General features: G+C 44.7%; 1 protein-coding gene across 5 annotated transcripts in view; it reads left to right on the top strand.

Annotated features, from left to right (window-relative positions):
• The window catches only part of SPTBN1 (spectrin beta, non-erythrocytic 1), a 195,987-nt gene that overhangs the window by 107,367 nt on the left and 66,855 nt on the right, over positions 1-21,765 (top strand). For all 5 annotated transcript variants that reach the window (XM_019942659.3, XM_033838552.2, XM_033838551.2 and 2 more), the window contains one exon: positions 19,549-19,700. In XM_019942659.3, the coding sequence (XP_019798218.2) occupies positions 19,549-19,700 (152 nt within the window). The remainder of the gene's footprint in view (positions 1-19,548; positions 19,701-21,765) is intronic.

Below are 21,765 nucleotides of genomic sequence, written 5' to 3'. Positions count from 1 at the left end.
AGAAAAAAAAACAGTAAACAGTGCAGAAATACAGAAGCGGAAATGCCTTCTGCCTCTGCTCCTACTCCCTTGGGACAATTAGAGTTTATAGTTTGGAAAGTAGCCTCCTGTACTTTTTTATGCGATTACTTACATTTAAATAAATAAATAAATATTCATAGGATCATACTAAATATATATATATATACACACACTATTCTGTAAGTAACTCTTTATTCATTTCCCTTACTCTTTTTAGAGTGTACGCACTGTTCTTTCATATGAATGCATCTTTTTTTTTTTTTTTCCCTGCTGCTCCGCATAGCATGTGGGATCTTAGTTCCCTGACCCGGGATCAAACCTGTGCCCCCTGCAGTGGAAGTGTGGAGTCTTAACCACTGGACTGCCAGAGAAGTGCCTGAATGCATCATATTTTAATAAATCAGTATATTAATATATTTACTCATTTCCAGTCTTTTTATGTTGTTTTTGCTATCCATTTTTTACAATTATTTTAAAAATCTGCACTTCATATTCTGTACTTTTTTTTTTTAAGATTTGGTGCATTTTATTGAATGTGGGTTATAATTCAATTTTTAAAAAAATTTTTTTTACTTTTTCAGGTGATACCTCATTGGTTTTTTTTCCCTTGGATTTTATTTTATTTTTTATACAGCAGATTCTCATTAGTTATCCATTTTATACATATTAGTATATATATGTCAATCCCAATCTCCTAATTCATCCCACCACCACCCTCCCGCCCTCCCCCCCTGGTGTCCGCACACCTGCTCTCCACATCTGTGTCTCTACTTCTGCCGTGCAACCTGGTCCATCTGTACCATTTTTCTAGATTCCACGTATATGCGTTAATATACGATATTTGTGTTTTTTTGCGGTATGCGGGCCTCTCACTGTTGTGGCCTATCCCATTGCGGAGCACAGGCTCCGGACGCGCAGGCTCAGTGGCCATGGCTCACGGGCCCAGCCTCTCCGCGGCATGTGGGATCTTCCCGGACCAGGGCACGAACCCGTGTCCCCTGCATTGGCAGGCGGACTCTCAACCACTGCGCCACCAGGGAAGCCCCGATATTTGTTTTTTTCTTTCTGACTTACTTCACTCTGTATGACAGTCTCTAGATCCATCCATGTCTCTATAAATGACACAATTTCATTCCTTTTTATGGCTGAGGAATATTCCATTGTATATATGTACCACATCTTCTTTATCCATTTGTCTGTCGATGGGCATCTAGGTTGCTTCCATGACCTGGGTATCGTAAACAGTGCTGCAATGAACATTGGGGTGCATGTGTCTTTTTGAATTACAGTTTTCTCTGGGTATATGCCCAGTAGTGGGATTGCTGGGTCATATGGTAATTCTATTTTTAGTTTTTTTAAGGAACCTCCATACTGTTTTCCATAGTGGTTGTATCAATTTACATTCCCACCACAGTGCAAGAGGGTTCCCTTTTGTCCACACCCTCTCCAGCATTTGTTGTTTATAGATTTTCTGATGATGCCCATTCTGACTGGTGTGAGGTGATACCTCATTGTAGTTTTGATTTGCATTTCTCTAATAATGAGTGATCTTGAGCAGCTTTTCATGTGCCTCTTGGCCATCTGTATGTCTTCTTTGGAGAAATGTCTATTTAGATCTTCTGTGCATTTTTGGATTGGGTTGTTTGTTTTTTTAATATTGAGCTGCATGAGCTGTTTATATATTTTGGAGATTAATCCTTTGTCCATTGATTTGTTTGCAAATATTTTCTCCCATTCTGAGCGTTGTCTTTTTGTCTTGCTTATGGTGTCCTTTGCTGTGCAAAAGCTTTTACATTTCATTAGGTCCCATTTGTTTATTTTTGTTTTTACTTCCATTACTCTAGGAGGTGGGTCAAAAAAGATCTTCCTGTGATTTATGTCAAAGAGTGTTTTTCCTATATTTTCCTCTAAGAGTTTTATAGTGTCTGGTCTTACATTTAGGTCTTTAATCCATTTGGAGTTTATTTTTTGTGTAAGGATGGTGTTAGGGAGTGTTCTAATTTCAGTCTTTTACATGTAGCTGTCCAGTTTTCCCAGCACCACTTGTTGAAGAGACTGTCTTTTCTTCATTGTATATCCTTGCCTCCTTTGTCATAGATTAGTTGACCATAGGTGCATGGGTTTATCTCTGGGCTTCCTGCACTATTCCATTGATCTATATTTCTGTTTTTGTGCCAGTACCATATTGTCTTGATTACTGCAGCTCTGTAGTATAGTCTGAAGTCTGGGAGTGTGATTCCTCCAGCTCTGTTTTTTTCCCTCAAGATTGCTTTGGCTATTCAGGGTCTTTTGTGTCTCCATACAGATTTTAAGATTTTTTTGTTCTAGTTCTGTAAAAAATGCCATTGGTGATTTGATAGGGATTGCACTGAATCCGTAGATTGCTTTGGGTAGTATAGTCATTTTCACAATATTGATTCTTCCAGTCCAAGAATATCTCTCCATCTGCTTGTGTTACCTTTGATTTCTTTCATCAGTGTCTTATAGTTTTCTGAGTACAAGTCTTTTACTTCCTTGGGTAGGTTTATTCCTAGGTATTTTATTCTTTTTGTTGCAGTGGTAAAGGGGATTGTTTCCTTAACTTCTCTTTCTGATCTTTCATTGTTAGTGTATAGGAATGTAAGAGATTTCTGTGCATTAATTTTGTACCCTGCAACTTTACCAAATTCACTGAATAGCTCTAGTAGTTTTCTGGTGGCATCTTTAGGATTCTCTATGTATAGTATCATGTCATCTGCAAACGGTGACAGTTTTACTTCTTCTTTTCCAATTTGTATTCCTTTTATTTCTTTTTCCTCTCTGATTGCCATGGCTAGGACTTCCAAAACTATGTTGAATAATAGTGGTGAGAGTGGACATCCTTGTCTTGTTCCTGATCTTAGGGGAAATGCTTTCAGTTTTTCACCATTGAGAATGATGTTTGCTGTGGGTTTGTCGTATATGGCCTTTATTATGTTGAGGTAGTTTCCCTCGATGCCCAGTTTCTGGAGAGTTTTTATCATAAATGGCTGTTGAATTTTGTCAAAAGCTTTTTCTGCATCTGTTGAGATGATCATATGCTTTTTATTCTTCAGTTTGTTAATATGGTGTATCCCATTGACTGATTTGTGTATACTGAAGAATCCTTGCATCCCTAGGATAAATCCCACTTGATCATGGTGTATGATCCTTTTAATGTGTTGTTGGATTCTGTTTGCTAGTATTTTGTTGAGGATTTTTGCATCTATGTTCATCAGTGATACTGGCCTGTAGTTATCTTTCTTTGTGACATCTTTGTCTGGTTTTGGTATCAGGGTGATGATGCCCTCATAGAATGAGTTTGGGAGTGTTCCTTCCTCTGCAGTTTTTTGGAAAAGTTTGAGAAGAATGGGTGTTAACTCTTCTCTAAATGTTTGATAGAATTCACCTGTGAAGCCCTCTGGTCCTGGACTTCTGTTTGTTGGAAGATTTTTAATCACAGTTTCAATTTCATTACTTGTGATTGGTCTGTTCATATTTTCTGTTTCTTCCTGGTCCAGTCTTGGAAGGTTATACCTTTCTAAGAATTTATGGATTTCTTCCAGATTGTCCATTTTATTGGCATAGAGTTGCTTGTAGTAGTCTCTTATGATGCTTTGTATTTCTGAGCTGTCCATTGTAACTTCTCCTTTTTCGTTTCTAATTTTACTGATTTGAGTCCTCTCGCTCTTTTTCTTGATGAGTCTGGCTAAAGGTTTATCAATTTTGTTTATCTTCTCCGAGAACAAGCTTTTAGTTTTATTGATCTTTGCTATTGTTTTTTTTGGTTTCTATTTTATTTATTTCTGCTCTGATCTTTATGATTTTTTTCCTTCTGCTAACTTTGGGTTTTGCTTTTTCTTCTTTCTCTAGTTCCTTTAGGTGTAAGGTTAGATTGTTTATTTGAGATTTTTCTTGTTTCTTGAGGGAGGATTGTATTGCTATAAACTTCCCTCTTAGAACTGCTTTTGCTGCATCCCATAGATTTTGGATCATCATGTTTTCGGTGGCATTGGTCTCTACGTATTTTTTGATTTCTCTTTGATCCCTAGTGATCTCTTGATTATTTAGTAATGTATTGTTTAGCCTCTATGTGTTTGTGTTTTTTATGTTTTCTCCCCCACTGTAATTGATTTCTAATCTCACAGCGTTGTGGTCGAAGAAGATGCTTTATATGATTTCAGTTTTCTTAAATTTACTGAGGCTTGGTTTGTGACCCAAGATGTGATCTATCCTGGAGAATGTTCCATGCACACTTGAGAAGAAAGTGTAATCTGCTGTTTTTGGGTGGAATGTCCTATAAATATCTATTAAATCTAGCTGGTCTATTTTGTCATTTAAAGCTTGTGTTTCCTTATTAATTTTCTTTCTGGATGATGTGTCCATCGGTGTAAGTGAGGTGTTAAAGTCCTGCACTATTATTGTGTCGGTTTCCTCTTTTATTGCTGTTAGCATTTACCTTATGTATCGAGGTGCTCCTGTGTAGGGTGCATATATATTTATAATCGTTATATCTTCTTCTTGGATTGATCCCTTGGTCATTATGCAGTGTCCTTCCTTGTCTCTTGTAACATTCTTTATTTTAGTGTTTATTTTATCTTATATAAGTATTGCTGTTCCAGCTTTCTTTTGATTTCCATTTGCATGGAATATCTTTTTCCATCCCCTCACTTTCAGTCTGTACGTGTCCCTAGGTCTGTCATGGGTCTCTTGTGGACAGCATTTATATGGGTCTTGTTCTTGTATCCATTCAGCGAGCCTGTGTCTTTTGGTTGGAGCATTTAATCCATTCACGTTTAAGGTTATTATCGATATGTATGTTCCTGTTACCATTTTCTTAATTGTTATGGGTTTGTTTTCATACATCCTTTTCTTCTCTTGTGTTTCCCACTTGGAGAAGTTCCTTTAGCATTTGTTGTAGAGCTGGTTTGGTGGTGCTGAATTCTCTTAGCGTTTGCTTGTCTTTAAAGCTTTTGCTTTCTCCATTGAATCTGAATGAGATCCTTGCCAGGTAGAGTAATCTTGGTTGTAGGTTCTTCCCTTTCATAACTTGAAATATATTGTGCTACTCCCTTCTGGCTTGTAGAGTTTCTGCTGAGAAATCAGCCGTTAACATTATGGGACTTCCCTTGTATGTTATTTGTTGTTTTTCCCTTGTTGCTTTTAATAAGTTTTCTTTGTCTTTAATTTTTGTCAGTTTGATTACTATGTGTCTTGGTGTGTTTCTCCTTGGGTTTATCCTGCATGGGACTCTCTGCGCTTCCTGGACTTGGGTGGCTATTTCTTTTCGCATGTTAGGGAAGTTTTTGGCTGTAATCACTTCATAATCTCTTCAAATATTTTCTCGGGTCCTTTCTCTCTGTCTTCTCCTTCTGGGACCCCTATAATGCGAATGTTGTTACGTTTAATGTTTTCCCAGAGGCCTCTTAGGCTGTCTTCATTTCTTTTCTCTTTATTCTGTTCCGTGGCAGTGAATTCCACCATTCTGTCTTCCAGGTCACTTATCTGTTCTTTTGCCTCCTTTATTCTGCTATTGATTCCTTCTAATGTATTTTTCATTTCAGTTATTGTATTGTTCATCTCTGTTTGTTTGTTCTTTAATTCTTTTAGTTGTTTGTTCTTTAATTCTTCTAGGTCTTTGTTAAACATTTCTTGAATCTTCTCGACCTTTGCCTGCATTCTTTTTCCGAGGTCCTGGATCATCTTCACCATCATTATTCTGAATTCCTTTTCTGGAAGGTTGCCTATCTCCACTTCATTTAGTTGTTTTTCTGGGGTTTTATCTGGTTCCTTCATCTGGTACATAGTCCTCTGCCTTTGCATTTTGTCTTTCTTTCTGTGAACGTGGTTTTTGTTATACAGGCTGCAGGATTGTCGTTCTTCTTGCTTCTGCTCTCTGGCCTCGGGTGGATGAGGCTGTCTGAGAGGCTTGTGCAAGTTTCCTGATGGGAGGGAATGGTGGTGGGTAGAGCTAGGTGTTGCTCTGGTGGGCAGTACTCAGTAAAACTTTAATCCGCTTGTCTGCTGATGGGTGGGGTTGCATTCCCTCCCTCTTGGTTGTTTGACCTGAGGCGACCCAGCACTGGAGGCTACAGGCTCTTTGGTGGGGCTGGTGGTGGACTCCGGGAGGTCTCACACCAAGGAGCACTTCCCAGAACTTCTGCTGCCAGTGTCCCCATCCCCACGGTGAGCCACAGCCAATTCCCGCCTCCACAGGAGACCCTCTAACAACAGCAGGTAGGTCTTGCCCAGTCTCCTATGGGGTCACTGCTCCTTTCCCCTGGGCTCTGATGCTCACACTGCCTTGTGTGTGCCCGCCAAGAGTGAGGTCTCTGCTTCCCCCCGTCCTGTTGAAGCCCTGCAATCAAATCCCGCTAGCCTTCCAAGTCCGATTCTCTGGGAATTCCTCCTCCCGTTGCCAGACCCCCCAGGCCTGGAAGCCTGACGTGGGGCTCAGAACCTTCACTGCAGTGGGTGGATTTCTGTGGTATAAGTGTTCTCCAGTTTGTGAGTCACCCACCCAGCAGTTAAGGGATTTGATTTTATTGTGATTGCGCCCCTCCTACCATCTCATTGTGGCTTCTTCTTTGTCTTTGGATGAGGGGTATCTTTTTTGGTGAGTTCCAGTGTCTTCCCCTCGAGGATTGTTCAGCAGTTAGTTGTGATTCTGGTGCTCTCGCAAGAGGGAATGAGTGCATGTCCCTCTACTCCTCCATCTTGAACCAATCTCCCTTCATATCCTGTACATCTTTATGTGCAAGTATTTCTAGAAAGTATCTAAGGTGTGATTGGTAGGTGGAGAAAATGCATTTTAATAATTTTGATATTGCCCACTTACCCTCCCACCAGCTACATACTAGTGTGTCCATTTCTCTGTGTCTTCAGACAAAATAGTTTTCCAAATACAAGGAACAGAGTTTATTTTCACCTACTTTCACCTAGTCCTGGAAGTGGAACTTCTGCTGTCAGATGCCCCAACAGAACCTCTCTGGGCCTCCAGCCCTTCCTGCTCAGTTCCAAGATTATCTTTATAGAGGCTGTTGAGGAGGAACTGCCAAGGACTTTATGAAGCAATAAAATGTCCCAAAGAACAAATCAGCTATAGCAGTAGGCTTCCCAGGCCACGTCCAGGTAATAGGAGTAATACTTACCCTGTGACAGGGCCATTTCCCTACAGACAGGCAAAACTACAGCAGCCAGGGACTTCCCTGGCAGCCCAGTGGTTAAGACTTTGCCTTCCAATGCCGGGGGGTATGGGTTTGGTCCCTGGTCGGGGAGCTGAGATCCCACATGCCTCAGGGCCAAAAAACCAAAACATAAAACAGAAGCAGTATTGTAACATTCAATAAAGAGCTTAAAAATGGTCCACATCAAAAAAAAAAAAAAATCTTTAAAAAAAAAAACAAAACAAACCCTGCAGCAGCCAAGTTCCGCACACCTGTTGAAAGCTCCCAGTTTTGTGGAGTGAGAGTTAATGCCTTGTTAGTGGGGATGGGGGCCTGCACGGGGGGGTTTGTGCTTTGGGACATTATAAAGGTTCTGTGGGAAGACACTTACGTTTAAATTAAGCGGCACTGTGCAGCAGGTTTAAGTTTCTAAATCAAACAGAACAGCAGAAAAACTGATCTCCCCATTTACGCCCCCTTTTTGCTTTTTCACTTGAAAAAATTAAATTAAGGTAGATGACCAGCTGTAAGCTAGGAAGATTCAGTGTGATACAGGGCACACCTTGTGCATTAGCTTCTGTAAAGGTATGCTTAAATCTTTGATGAGGGTTCCCATCAATGAGAAATAGGGACTGATTTAAAAACAAAAATAAAAAACTAGTATCAACCGTTAATTGTCCTGCCCTCCTTAGATTAGTGTGAGGGCTCCTTCGGGGCCACCCGCCTGTTGACTAGGTCATTACAGGGGTTGACTCTGAGGTCATTTCCTCCTCCAGTTTTTCTGTCCTCCTTTATTAAAACAAGGTACTGTACATTGTGTACTTACAGAATCTGCCCGCCAAAACTCTGTGCCGTTGGGCTTTGTAAGAAACCATTTATTCTATGTGTGGGGTTGAGGAAAGCCACAGAGGAAGTTAGCAGAATTGTTGCGTATTTGATGCTCTGAGTGATAACTTTCTCTTCATTTTGACACCTTAAAAATAACTAAACAGTAGTTGAGTATGGGTATCAATTATCTACTGCTGTGAATTTTCAAGGAATTGAAAATTGCTGGTGAACTTTTTAAAACTGAAATGCAGTTGATGTACAGTATTGTTAGTTTTGGGTGTACTACATAATGATTTGACATTTGGGTATATTATGAAATGATCACCGTAAGGTAAGAACTCTTAATGCTTTTAGGTGCTCTTTCCAATGCCTTCATACCATTTACTCAATAAATGGTTGCTCATTGGTTGATAGATGATCCAAGATGAAGAAAAGGACAGTAGACCTGTGTGGCTGAATGTCAAATACTAGTGTGTAGACCATTTGCTCTTCTGTATGGAATCAATTTCCAGTGAAGCAGTTGGCTGAGTTACATATATAATCGAGGATTGGGTCCGAATTTATCATTCAGTAATTACTTCTTGGATGAAGGATATGCATCGTGAGAAGTGAAATTTTGGTTTGGTGCATTGTGATATCATTTAGAAAGTAGTGCTAAGCTCTAACATTATTTAGTTCAGTCCAGAGGGCAGCTCATCTTTATAACATTGTGCATTTTGTATTTTCATCTTGGCACAACTGCTAGTTATTTCTGAAATCCAAGTGGAGTTTGGACACCTTTCTCCCAAACACACATGAAAGCTTGGGCTCATTTAATTTTGGAGTTTGGCACTGAAACTGAGAGACAGTCTTACCTAATTTATTCTGCCATTTCAACCCTCATAGTTTTTGTGGTGCATCATGGTTATTGGCAAGAAGGGTTTAGGTGACTAATTTGTAATGCTCTCTAGGGCAGAAGCCAGTTTTAAAATTCTTTTGTTTCATTTGTTTTTAAATATAATTTCTTTTCTCATTAAGTGGAACCTTGTCATCATTATATAGATCCAAGTGATAACTGGGCATCACCGTGGCTTTCTTTGTTCCAAAATGCCAATCCTTTGTAGATTAAATTTACACACATAGCCTTATTTGGAGGACTTCCATGATATCTTAGATTTTCTTACATAGGTGCTTCCATAATCCATTCATTCAGAAATGATTATTTTAGTAAACACTATCCATGAAAAGCAAACAGCTTTAGGGTGACTTTTTTTTAGATCTTTGACTGCTCCTTCCTTCTTGTTTGTGTGTCTTTCTAGTTTAAAAAAAGAGTCCCTTGGATCTGAGCTTTTTGGACTCAGTGAATTACAGTTAATTTGGACAGCCTCATTATACAGGAGAGTCATCAGGAACTGTCCTGAGTGGCTGCAGTTGGTGCAGTCATCTTGTTGGCCGCCTCAGCCTCTTTGAAAACATTGAGTAGTAAGTGTCCTCTTGTATCTTGAGTGTCTGACAGTAATGTGACTCTAGTGTATGAAAGAGAGTTCTGTTTTCCTCCCTGCACTGTTGACCTTAAGAATTCTGGAAAACTGGAAAAGATAGAAGAATCATAAACAAGGGCCAGGGCACACACTCTTTGATTTTTAGTATACTGGTTTAGACCAACTACATACAGTCGCCAGAACAGAATGCTCCCTTTTTTGTTCATTGCACGAAAAAAGAGGCATAGGAAACTTCTCTCTCACCTCACCACCTGCACTTAATCCCAAGACTCCTATAATAAAAACCTACCTTTAAGCCCTTGAAAATGAAATACAGGATTTTGTCTTTACCAGTGAATTTGGTTGCCACATAATAGTCTGGTTTAGAATGTATTATTTACTGCTTTTTTAGTTGTTGCTTAGAAAAAGTAATACCACACAGACACACACCTTCATATGTTAACAAAGTACTTTCATAAAGTCTTACCTTTAGTGTGCCTATTATATTTGTTGCCCCTTAAAAAATTCTGTCCTAGTCTGTATTAATGTGAGCATTCTGCCGTATAAGTTTAATAATTAAGGATATGGTATCTGTTTAGGGCCAAGCCTTTTCCATCTTTTGAGGATATGACAAATTACCCTCAGTCTACCTTGACTTTAATAGTTTGCAGTTTTCCTTCCAGGGAGGACTGGGGAGGAGAGGTGGTGGCGAATAAAATGTCCTTCAGGGTAAGAATTGAGGACCTGAAGCTTGTGTACCTGGAGAGGCGGGTGGGGAATCTGGTCTCCGGCCTCCTGGCTCTCCCTCATCCTTTGAAAGGGAAGAGAAGGTGTGGCCTTGAGTTGCAGGAGCCTGTGGTGCTCATCATGCTTTGTCCCTCCTGACAGCTGGGGTGGCGCCGTTAATCCTGTTGTGTCGTGGTAACCAGATAAATACCCCTCAGCTGAGAGGGCCCTGAGCTGTCCCCCACACCACCCCCTGCCCCTACTGACCTGACATGTGGGCAACGTCCTAGTGAAATAACTTAAAAAAAAAAAGCGCATGTGGCTGTAGCACGTCACCCTGACCTCATGTCCTTGAAAATGGAAGCTAAGAAATAGGATGTGGGACCAATGACATTATGTTTTAAGCCAGGACTTGACAAACTTTTTCTGTAAAGGGCCAGATAGTAACTGTGTTAGGCTCTGCGGGCCACGTGGGGCTCTCTATCTTATCTCCTCATGCTCTGCTGATGCCCCTCCCCGACCCTCAAAAGAAGGAAGAACCCTCTAGCCCCCAGCCTGTACAGAAACAGACTGTAACGCCCGAGTTTGCTGATGCCTGTTTTAAATTTCAGTCATGAAGAAACTGGGCTGAGATGGATGGCTGTGATTTCTGTGCTGTGTGGGGAGGTGGCACCCTGTATTCCGCAGGCACTGTGGGATGGGATGTGCGTAGGAGCCTCGGGATCCTTCAGGGTTCGGCTCCCGGGTGGGCCTTTGCTGGCTGTACGCCCTCAGGAGAATCCCTAGAACCTTTCTGGGCCTTGTCTAGTTAGAACTGACGGCCTCCACCAGTGCGTAGGAGCAGAGGAGGACTGACATCATCCTTCGTCCTCCTGATTCTCCTTGGCTGCGTTTTCAGGCTGGTTCCTGCTGGCCTGTGCCACAGCGGTGGAGAGTAGCAGGGCAGCGGGCTCATGGCATGGTTTCCTGTCTGTGAAGGCATTTTGAAGCATGCCACCCATTTTCAGGCAAATGGAGCGGGCGGTTTCTGAATATTTCTTTCTGAGGTCCTGACTCCGTGTTTCAAGGCACTTAGTCTCCCCTCCTGGTCTTGGCATTGTGCGCTACTTCCTTCAGCCTCGTTCTCATCGCAGAGGGCTCAGTGCTGTTGCTCTGCCGTGTGCTTTGGGAGCTGGCCCCCGTCGTTACCTACACCCCCTCCATGGCCTCGGCGTTGGTGGTTTGTGACCAGGAGGAGATAACCGTGGCAGGGGCGGCGGGGGCCCTGGAATGTGGCTTGCTTTCTCAGTTCATCACTGCAGGCTCTCCTCCAGAGCTTCCCCATGCAGTGCCTTGGTTTCCACACTGGCAAAGCAGGGGCTGTGCTGCTCAGAAGAAAGACCCTCTGGAAGCTGTGAGCCGGGCCTGCTCAGCTGACGTAAGCCGTGGGTGCCGGGTTACAGGGAGTTCATGGTTGTTTTATAGTCTGCACATCAGGGTGTTAAGTACTAGCAGAGAATTGCATACTTGCTGCACATGCATTTAGAACAGATGTTTACATGTGTTTTGTCCATGAAGCTGGCTAAACTGTTAGGAAAAGTATTTCAACTCAAGTTCTATTTATATACAAATCAGCAAACATAAATTAAAGGCCCCCAGACTAATCCATCACAGGGCCTTCAGTCAAAAGATTAGTTTCCTTCCTTTTGCTGCCTCAGGATAACAGTTTGATTCTCTGTTATCAGTACAGCCAGTTGCCTGTTTCCGGTTTCCTGTTCTGTGTGTTTTGCATGTTGCTCTTGGGAAATGATGTATTTATTTTTTCAAGCCAAGGCACATATGGGGACTCCACCCTACTGTATTCTTTTGTTTTGAATTAGAATTCTTTTTTTTTTTTTAACAACTCAAGAATTGAGCTTTAATGGATAAATTGTTAAAATTAGAATAAATTAAGTCTTGTGACTATTGGCTTGTTTGGGTCATGTTAAAATAATGTTATAATTACACCCTTATATGTTTTGCAGCTTCACTCTTACTGTATGGGCCTGTGGTGGCAATTGCCCCCAAAACAAAATAAAAACAAACTAAATTTTGTGAAACTTTTCAGGTTAGCTTTGGACCCCGTTGAATCTGAAAGACAGTACCACAAAATTGCATTTTTATCATTTATCAGACCCTGAAGAGCAATTACAGTTCAGGTGTTAAAAGTTTTTAGTGACATGCAGTGATAACGTTTAACTGCTTAGGGCCTGTCTCTGTGATTTGGAAAATGTCTTTCTTCGTTAGCAATGGGGGCCACCATCAGCAGCAAGACTTATTGAGAGCCTGTTTGTTGGGCACTGGAGGTTTGTTTATTCATTCAGCAAACGTGTGTTGTGTTGTGCACCCGCCCCCCGCCCCACAGTCCCCAGGCACATGCTGAGGCCCTAAATGGATATAGAATTGGAGGCGGTTACAGGCTAGCTGAGGAGATAGGACACAGGATACATAATAAAAAGATTAGAGGGACAGAGACCTCATTCCACCAAGTGAAATCCTCTTGGAAGAACAACTCTTGGCCTGGGTCTTAAAAGAAGGGCGAAAGAAGAGCAAGTACAGTACGTTCCAGGTTAGGAGAATGGTGTAAGCAAAGGTGTGAAGAAGGAATGTGCAAGGTGAGAGTTGAGAACATGATGAATAAGAAGATCTGTTGGGTTGGATTGGAACACAGAGGTGGGTGGGTGTCAGAGAAGATCCCAGACGAAGCAGGTGCCCTGGAGGAGGCTGCTGAGGAACCTTGAACACCAGGCTCAGATTTGGACCCTCTTGTAGATGGCTGGGGTCCTTTGAAGGTATTGGTTCAGTGGTATAACTTTGAAAAACCACTGTTTGGGGGAAGACGACTATGGCAGTGATGTTTAAGCAGAATAAGAATGGGAAAGGCACAAGACCGGGGATTTTAGTCACTGTTGGATGACGGGACCTGAAACCATCCTAATTGTAGTGAGTTTTTTCTTCCAAACACCCAAAAATACATTGTTGAAATCATTCTCTTGGCACCTAATCCTGTACTGCTTTGTAATATCTTTTGTTATTTATTTAACTTTCCATGTAGAAAGTTTCCCCAGCTAGACTTCTAGTTCATTGAGTGCAGGAGAGCTTGTCTTACACAGAGAGTTCTGCATGCAGCATATGCACTCTGTAAAATGTTGGAATATTGTTGATTTAAATCGCCACTTGTGGGGATGTGTTCATGGGACACTTGCTTTGTCATCTCCTTTTGATGTCTTTTCCGCTTCCATCCTTGTACCTCCTTTCCTTCTATGAACCCAACTCTGTACCTGATTTAGCTATGTGTTTATGTGGAGAAAAAAGTAAGGGATTGCCAGCCCTTACTTAAGATAGGCCATTTACCTTAGCACAATTGAGGAAGATCCTGATAGAAAACATTATTGGGTTTTGTCAGCAGGTTCAGACTGTTTGAAAAGTAGAAGAGAGATTTGCTCTCTTCCGCCAGGTATAAATTCCGTCTTTGAGGGAATAATAAATGGGGTCATTGGTCAGTTCCCGTTTCTGTATTTCCCTTATTTTCCATCCAGAGATGGTTACATGCCTTCAGGCCTTTCTTCATCCCTGGCCCCCGTCCCTTTCCATAGCTGGAGCTGTGGCATATGGTGAATGTGGTTATGTTTAGCATTCTGTACAGAGGGTGTTGCAGAAAGATACTGTACAATCATTTCCATAACACAATGCCCTTCTGTTCATCAGTGCTATTTCTATATCCTGTAGCTTAACTCATGCTAACACAATGTTCATTTTTCCAGTTACAGCCAATTCTCCAGAGTAAGGAAGTTTTGAAGTGTTCCAGCCTTCCAATATTGATCATAGTCATTCCCTAAAAAGAAAGGAAGTTGATTATGTGCTTCTAGAAGGGGAGGATGGAGAGGATATTCACAGCCCTTTGGTTGATACTGAGCAAGTACGGTTCTCTGTTCTGAATATCTCCTCCTCTTTCTGTAAGACGTCTTCTGAAAATTTCAAGTTATGTGTCACAAACAAAAGGCAGTGAGTCTAGATACTCAGAGGAAAGGATCCTAATCCTGCTTAACCTAAACAGTGGAAGAGACAGAACAACACCCAAAGACATCCAGCCAGCACTCCCAGTGTCACTGCTGGCTGGTGACACTGAGCAGCCCACCGCCTCACTAAGCCTTGGGCTCTGCTGGAGGTCACACTGGTGTCCCACCTCCCTGATGAGGTTGGTGTGCAGATCTAGTGAGCTTTGAGAAGGTGTAAATTGCTCTTCAGATGCATGATGGTGCATTGCAGGCACATCATCTTGTAAAATTCTGTTTTCGGGAAAGAGCACCATAATAGAAAACCATTTATAATTCAGTCCTTCCAAGGAGAAGCCAACGCAGATGTTGTCACCCATTCAAGGTTGGGTTTCTTGTTTGCTTCCCAGTGGTCCTCGTTGACCAGGTGGTTGGCTAGTTCATGTCTGAGGCTGTGGAGCCAAGAAGACTTCATTGGCTGGGTCTTCACACTTGGAACCGCGCTGGTTCCTAGGTTCTTGGGGTTCCACGGACATTCTGGTAGAAATTGTGGTTCTGGCAAACTTATTTTTGAGAGCTGCTTTAAGAGCCCTTCCTGACTACCACCCCTGCACTGACACACAGACTGCCTCCCCAGGCTCCCTCCCGCAGAGGGCTGCTGGGTTCTTTTTGCCCTTTCCTCACGTGGTTCCCCACTTTTGTTGCCTCCGGACTGCTGCTGCTACGGCTGCTGCAAGTCCTGGCTTGTATCGGTGAGGTGTGCAGTAGGTAGGCTTGTATCGGTAGGCCCCCAAGAGGTGGCTGTGTCTTCAGGTACCATCTTGGATTCCACGCTGCCCACCACATTGTGACAGTCGTGCAAAGAGGGGTCGGTGAGGAGTGTTCACGCCTGAAGGCCTTTACGTGGAGGAGCGAGGAGACCTATTCTCTGTAGCTTCAAAGGTGGAGCAAGCTTCCTCGGCAGGCCACAGAGCCAGATCTCGTCTCGATGGAGACAGCATCCCAACAATTGGAGCTACCCAGTGATGGAGTGGACCCTTTCACAAAATAAAGACTTGGGTTAGGATGGTGAGATTACGGGTGATTCTATATGTTGTCATTGAAACTTTTTTTTTTTTTTTTTAATGTTGTGGTAGAGACATTATTGCATAGTGACTGAGAACCTGGGCTTTGGAGCCAGCCTGCCCTGGAGAGTTAACAGATCCTAACTAATGGAGCAGTTAGGAGTGTAAAGCACACGGATCAGTACCAGGGACGTAGCAAGTACGCTGTGTGTGCTATTATTATTTTAATAAGGAAGAACAAGTCGTTTTCTTTCCATACAACTATTAACCTCCTGCTGTGTACACACACAGTTCCCCCCCCCTCCTTTTTTGGAATTTTAAAATAGCTGGTCCAGGTACAGTAGAAGGGAGGTTTTGCTTTTGAAAGAAAGTTGATTCCGATGACTTGTAAAGCCTTGTTCCACCCCGAGATGATATGATTCCATGATCCCTCGTAAGTGTCTTGAACAGTTTGAGTTGTTGAAAGGGCTGCTTTGCTGGGCAAAGGGAGAGGGAACCAAGGTATGAGAGTACAACACGCCGGGCGCTTCGATGTCCTCGCATTGAACGCCAGAGCAAGCTTTAGGTGAGTCCCTCCACATAAGTACAGCTGAAGGGTGCGCACAGGGAGCAGCGGTGGGGTCCCTGTTCCTTGGAGGCACCGCTGCTGAGTTTGGGGCAGAGACGGGTGGGAACCTGCCACAGCATCAGACTCATCCAGGTGAATTCTCGGGAGGAGATGCGGGCGTGCTTTGGCTTGATTAACAGCACTACAAGGCCCCGAAAGGGAAAAGGAGGACAGAAATGGCACGGGGGACAGAAACGCCCGTGTCACACGGAGCCCACCCCTGCGGTTGTCCTTCCGCCTTGCAAGGAAGGAGCCAGCTCTTTGTGGAATCGAGTGGGCCTGAGGGCAGGGAGTTTCTGCTGCCGTCAGCCCACTAGCACACCATCCGGATCAAAAAGCCTTTGATGCAGGCATAGGGAGGAATGAATGTACAGTACCCCAACGCGGGTGTCCTGATGTCAACTCCAGGATGTCAGCCCAGAACGTCTCAACCAGGGTTTCCCAGCCCAGCGCAGGCACTGCTGACGTTTGGGGCTGGCTAACCCTTTGTTGGAGGGGCCGCCCTTTGCGCTGTCGGGTGTTTGGCAGCATCCCTGGCTCCTATCCACTATGTGCCAGTGGCACCTGCCCCCCACTTGTGACAGTCAATCAAAAATGTCTCCAGACATTGCCCAGTGTCCCCTGGGGAGCAGAATTGCCCCCAGTTGGGAACCACTGGTCTAAATAACCGGATCACGTGGAGCCTGTAAGGGCTCCCAGAGCTGCTCATACTTGTAGAACTAGAAGTGGGCGCTCTTCCCTCAGCTGCTCCCACCACCTCCTCACATAGCTCGGGCACAGTGACAGCAGCTTGAAGTTGGGAACACGCCTCTGGACTGTCTTCCATTGTCTGCGTCAAGGGCCTCCAGCTCCTCGGGCAGGCGTCTGGCCTGGCCTCCCTGGGTTGGGAGTGCAGGGGTGATGTCACTGCGCCTTCCCAGGAAGGGTGGAACAAAGGACAGAGTCCCCAAGGACAGGCAGCCTCATCCTCAGCTGGCCCGCTGGGTAGGTTTTTTCCCTCCCTTTCCCTCCTTCCGGTTTCAGAAGTGTTTGTTGTCCACCAAGTGCTCCATTGTAAGAGGACACGTTGAGTTGGCTGGGCTTTGTGTCTCTCGACTGAGCCCATTTCCTGCCCCTTGTGTGTCGTAAGGGTGTTGATTCTGGTCCAGTCCCTGGATGGAATCTTCCATGCCTTTTCCAGTAAGCCCGAGGAACTTGAGCCCTCCGTGATTTTTCTAGCATGCTCACGCTACCTGGAGCCTGCTCCTGAGGCCGGGGGCAGAGTAGAGAGCTGGGGAGCAGGAGAGCAAGCTCTCATTCCTTGTTTAAGTTTAGTTTTGAACTTCTCTTCCTTCTCTTCTTTCCTCCCTTCTTCCAGGAGGTTCTGAGGACCCCAGCAGCCTTGGGGAGCCGTCCCCTCACAGATCCTCAGCGTGTCCTATTTCCACTCAGTTCCCTCTGCTCCGCCCGTAACCTCTTTGTTTGCTTGCGTCTTCATGGGGAGGAGGGTTGGAGTTAGCCTCCAGCTCTTCAGGACAGGGTGCTGTGGGAGCGCACTGTCTTTAGGAGGAGATCCTCGAATCTCCTCGTAAAGGAACCTGTTAATTCAGAACCTGAAAGAAGCCGGGGGTGTTTCTGTAATGTGAGATTCACCCGAAGCAGTGACAGTTGGCTGGGGACACATTTGGTACTTGTTTAAATAACTTAATCCAAGCAGGTTTTCATTTGGACCTTGTTCCCGTGATAGGCTGGGTGTGGTAGTGATTTGGAGCCCCAGACCCTTTAATAACAACCTAGGATACCCATCAAGGGCTTTATTAGAGACATTTCCAACTGGGTAGCACACAAAAGATATTATAATTTAGAAAAAAATTAGTTGACCCTAAATGCACCTGAACCTCGAGTTACTCGCCATCTGTGACTTGTCCCTAGGAGAAGCTTCATGTGTCTCTGTGTACTCTGCTCTGGACCTGCTCTTTCAAAACAGCCAACCTTCGGCCAAAAAATACAGCTTCTGTGTCGCTGTCATAAAGTTACCGTCCATCATGATGATTGTGTGATGAATAATGCATGGGATCTTTTCTCTGCGACCGATCACGATGTTATTGGTGCAGGTCGTTTTTCAGTCTGCACTGTGCCCCTCACTGCCTTTTTCCTTGTTCCCCCTATTCTGCCCTTTCTGATCCCTTGCTTTCAGTTGGCCTTTGTTGCAAGGCAAGGCCCTCTTTCCCTCCGGCGGGCTGTTCCCTCAGGGGAAGGCTGGGCCAGGAGGAGCTGCTGGCTTCGAAGGTGGGCGGCTGTCTTGGCAGGTGGCCCGGTGGCCTCACCTGCCAGGTTGGCAGCGGTAAAGGCTCATCTCTTGTTGCCTCTGCCTCATTCCCTCTCTGTGGTGGGTGGAGGCCTCAGCAGAGCCTTCCAGGCAGATATTCCCAGGATACCCTGGCCAGCCTGGGAACCCAGTACACCCAGGCCACCAAGTTCGTGCCCCATCAGCAAGGGTGGCTTTTTAGTTGTCACTCAGTGGCTGAAATACACAAAAAGTTGTTGGAGTCTGCTCCCTTTTTTGTAGATTGGCTCATAAACATCTTGGTGGGTTTGGGCCTAACGCTGAAAGGAGGAAGTCTTGGGTCCTTTTTAGGACAGATTTATGCTGATGGAACTGGAAGTGGGGTGAGTATGTGACCAAAGGGTAGCTCAGTAGAGGACAGTCAGGGAGTGTGAGTCGGTGGGTCCAGGGCACATTCGGTGGATCCCTGTCGAAGACCTTCAACAGCCTGCATTTAGAACATTCTGCAGAGGCAAGAAGATGGGAAGCCTATTTGTATGAAATGTGAAGGGCCGGTTCTAGGCACATGTGTCTAGAGTTTTGTGCTTTGAATTGGACAGAACTTGATCCCTGAGGCTTGGAAAACTTAATACTGTTTCCTGGATGATTTAGACGTGCAACTACCCCACTTTGGACCATAAACCAGCAGTTGCCTTTTCAAGGAACGGTTGAAGTTTGGAGATGATAGTCGTCCACTCACTTTACGGAAGGGGATACTGAGCCCAGCGTCTCAGCACGTTTTTGACGAAACCTCAACCTCGGGCCCAGGCCCTGCTCTCCCGGTGCCTGGCCAGGCCTCCTTGTACTCTGCTATGCTGCCCACCATTTTCTCTGCTGTTCACTGAACATCCCACTCAGCAGATCAAGGTCATGAGTGAATTTATCTCATCAGGTGTTGCCTGATCCTTTGTACCTGAGGGAAGCAATTTCTGGCTGTCTCCTGAGCTCTTCTGCCCCAGGTCCTTCTGTGTACTGTGTGCGTCCCCCACACTGGGGAGGAATAATAGCTGACACCCACGTTAGAAACTTTACCAGTCAAGTATTATACTATCGGGCAGGGCTGCAAAGGACCCCACCGTGACCTTCTCTGTCGTGTTGCCTCTTCAGCAGAGGTGGGAGGAAATGAGATGAGTGTGAGCAAAGGATGCTCTGCTGGTGGTTGTGCTTCAGGGGCTCCAGCGTTCAGGGGTTGTATGGTTCCTCTGTTCGCGAGTTGTTGACCGTGCTTTAGAGGAGCTAAGGTTCATTACAGTTGACTTTTGCTCTTCTTCCTTTGGCCAGGGTCTCATGCCCCCGCTGGCACACGCCCACCACTGCCCAGGCTGTGGTTGGTGGTAAAGCGAGCTCTCCTCTGCTTGCAGATGAACGTGAAGCCGTGCAGAAGAAGACCTTCACCAAGTGGGTCAACTCCCACCTCGCCCGGGTGTCCTGCCGGATCACAGACCTGTACGCTGACCTCCGGGATGGACGGATGCTCATCAAGCTGCTGGAGGTCCTCTCCGGAGAGAGACTGGTAAGAGGGGATGTGAAGTGTGGGGCGCTGTGGGCGGGAAAATGTTTTTTTGAAAAGTCACGTGTGGACCTGTCTCCTGTTGATTTCTGTGGTTAATGGTTGATATTTTTGAGGAGGAGACTCTTGATAAGTGAGATGAGTACGCTGGGGGAAGCTCCAGGGTGACATTCTGAGTCTGGGTGGTTTTCCTGAGCTGTAATGAAGAGGCTTCATTCTGGTTATTTGCAAGGTCACTGCCTTTGGTCGGAAAGATCTTGGCTGAACAGGGCACGGTGCTGGGAATTTAAGGGCTGGCCTTGGGTGCTGGCTCCAGGGTGTACCTGTATCCCTTGAGATCACGGAGTAATTTTAAATTTGTGTCTTACTGATCCTCTGGAAAATCTGAGCTGCTGTTTTAAGGTGGCAGGAACTGACTTCAGTGGTCCCTGGTGTATTTTTGGTTTCTTCCGTGCACACTTTTTGTTTTGAGGGTGGAGGGAGGGGCTGGTGCTGTGTCTCCTTGGAGACTTGGAGCTTTGATGAATTCCTCCAAGCCTTTTTGGGCAGGGGAGTTGTCAGCCTCCACTGAAACCGTTCTCCCCATTCTGTTTCCCAGAGCTGCCGTGGCTGTCTCTGATGTGGCTTTTGTCTGTGGACCTTAAACTGAGGAATCTTAAACCAGTCATTGTAACTGACCCAACAGGTTTTGTCTCGCCTTGGTGTGGAAATGGGTGCTGTCATCTGCCGGAGCACAGGCAGTTCCATAGGTGCTGGTGGGGGCCCAGCCAAAGGCAGGCTGACGCCCAGGGATCGAGCCCACATCTGCAGTGACATCACCGGGAAAACATGATGCTGGTGGTTGGCAGGGCTGCCAGAAAGCCTTACTTTTAACTCGAGCTCCACCCTGTAACTTGACAACCGCGGTGGGTCTGCATGCAGACCAACCCACACACCTCCGACCACAGGCAAGGGGCTGCAGTTGTACCCTGTCCTGTCATTAGCCCACAGACAGAATGGCCCCTTTGAACCCGGGTAAGAACAGTCAGGTTTCCCTTTCCCTGCCCCTCCGTTCAAGAACAGCCTCCTCTAAGAGACAGTGAAGCCCCGTCTCATCCTCAGTGCCTTTTGTCCACATGCTCTTTGTTCCCTGAGCGTGCACGTTTTGTTGCCTCGTCTTCTTGAGAGGCTGTGGGTCAAGCTAGACACACTGGATAAACAAAGGAGGCTTCTGCCTCCACGACTGTGATGCCTCCCTGAAGGCGGTTTGTAAGGTGGAAGTGGGAGCAGTGGGTCCACATGGGGAGGGCCGGTCATTTTGGTTTGTTTTTTGACGTGAGTCTAGGCCAGAATTATTGTGATATTCATCTTTAAATACAATTTTGGTAACCAGACTTTCTCAACCGCCCCACATTTTTTTCCCTTTTAATGTTTAACCTAGTATGATTGTCTATTGGTTTTTTTTTTTGAATGATGTTTTGAAAGTAGCTAAAAAAAAAAAAAATCATTAAAGGTCACCTGAAACTAGAAATTAGTTTGAACATTAATTTTTGTCCCAACAGGGTCCCGTCTTCAGGGCTGTGGGGAGTAAATTGTTCACCCTGGAAGGTCCATAATTCTTTCATACCAAGGAGATTGTGTCCTTGATAATGTCCACATAATAAACGGGATCAGACCCTTTGCCCTTTATTCTGGAAAGGGCAGCAAAAGCATTAGGGAGAAAAAAAGCAACCAGCAAAGCATAATTCTTGGTTGTTTGCAGATACCTCCCACTCCTCTGTTTATTTGCTGCCAGTGGTCTGTATATTTATTTATATATATATATATATATATTTTTTTTTTTTTTTGCAGTGACCCAGAGGCCTGGGAGAGTAGAGATGGAGAAACATGAGAGGGCTGCCATCTCCATCCTCTCAGGCAGTCAGTGGCAGAAGCTGTGTTTAGCCATGACTTACCACTTTGTAAAACCCCAAGAGCCTTGACTTCTTTTATTATCCTTTCCTCACAGCCAACTTGTGACTATACTTTGGGCAGTCTGATTAATCTTTCTTACTCCAAAAGTAAGGATACCATAGATAGAGTGAGCTAC

This window comes from Tursiops truncatus, chromosome 14 (assembly GCF_011762595.2).
Source record: "Tursiops truncatus isolate mTurTru1 chromosome 14, mTurTru1.mat.Y, whole genome shotgun sequence".
NCBI lineage: Eukaryota > Metazoa > Chordata > Mammalia > Artiodactyla > Delphinidae > Tursiops > Tursiops truncatus.
Note: the sequence above shows the minus strand (reverse complement) of the source record. Positions and strands in the feature narration are given on the sequence as shown.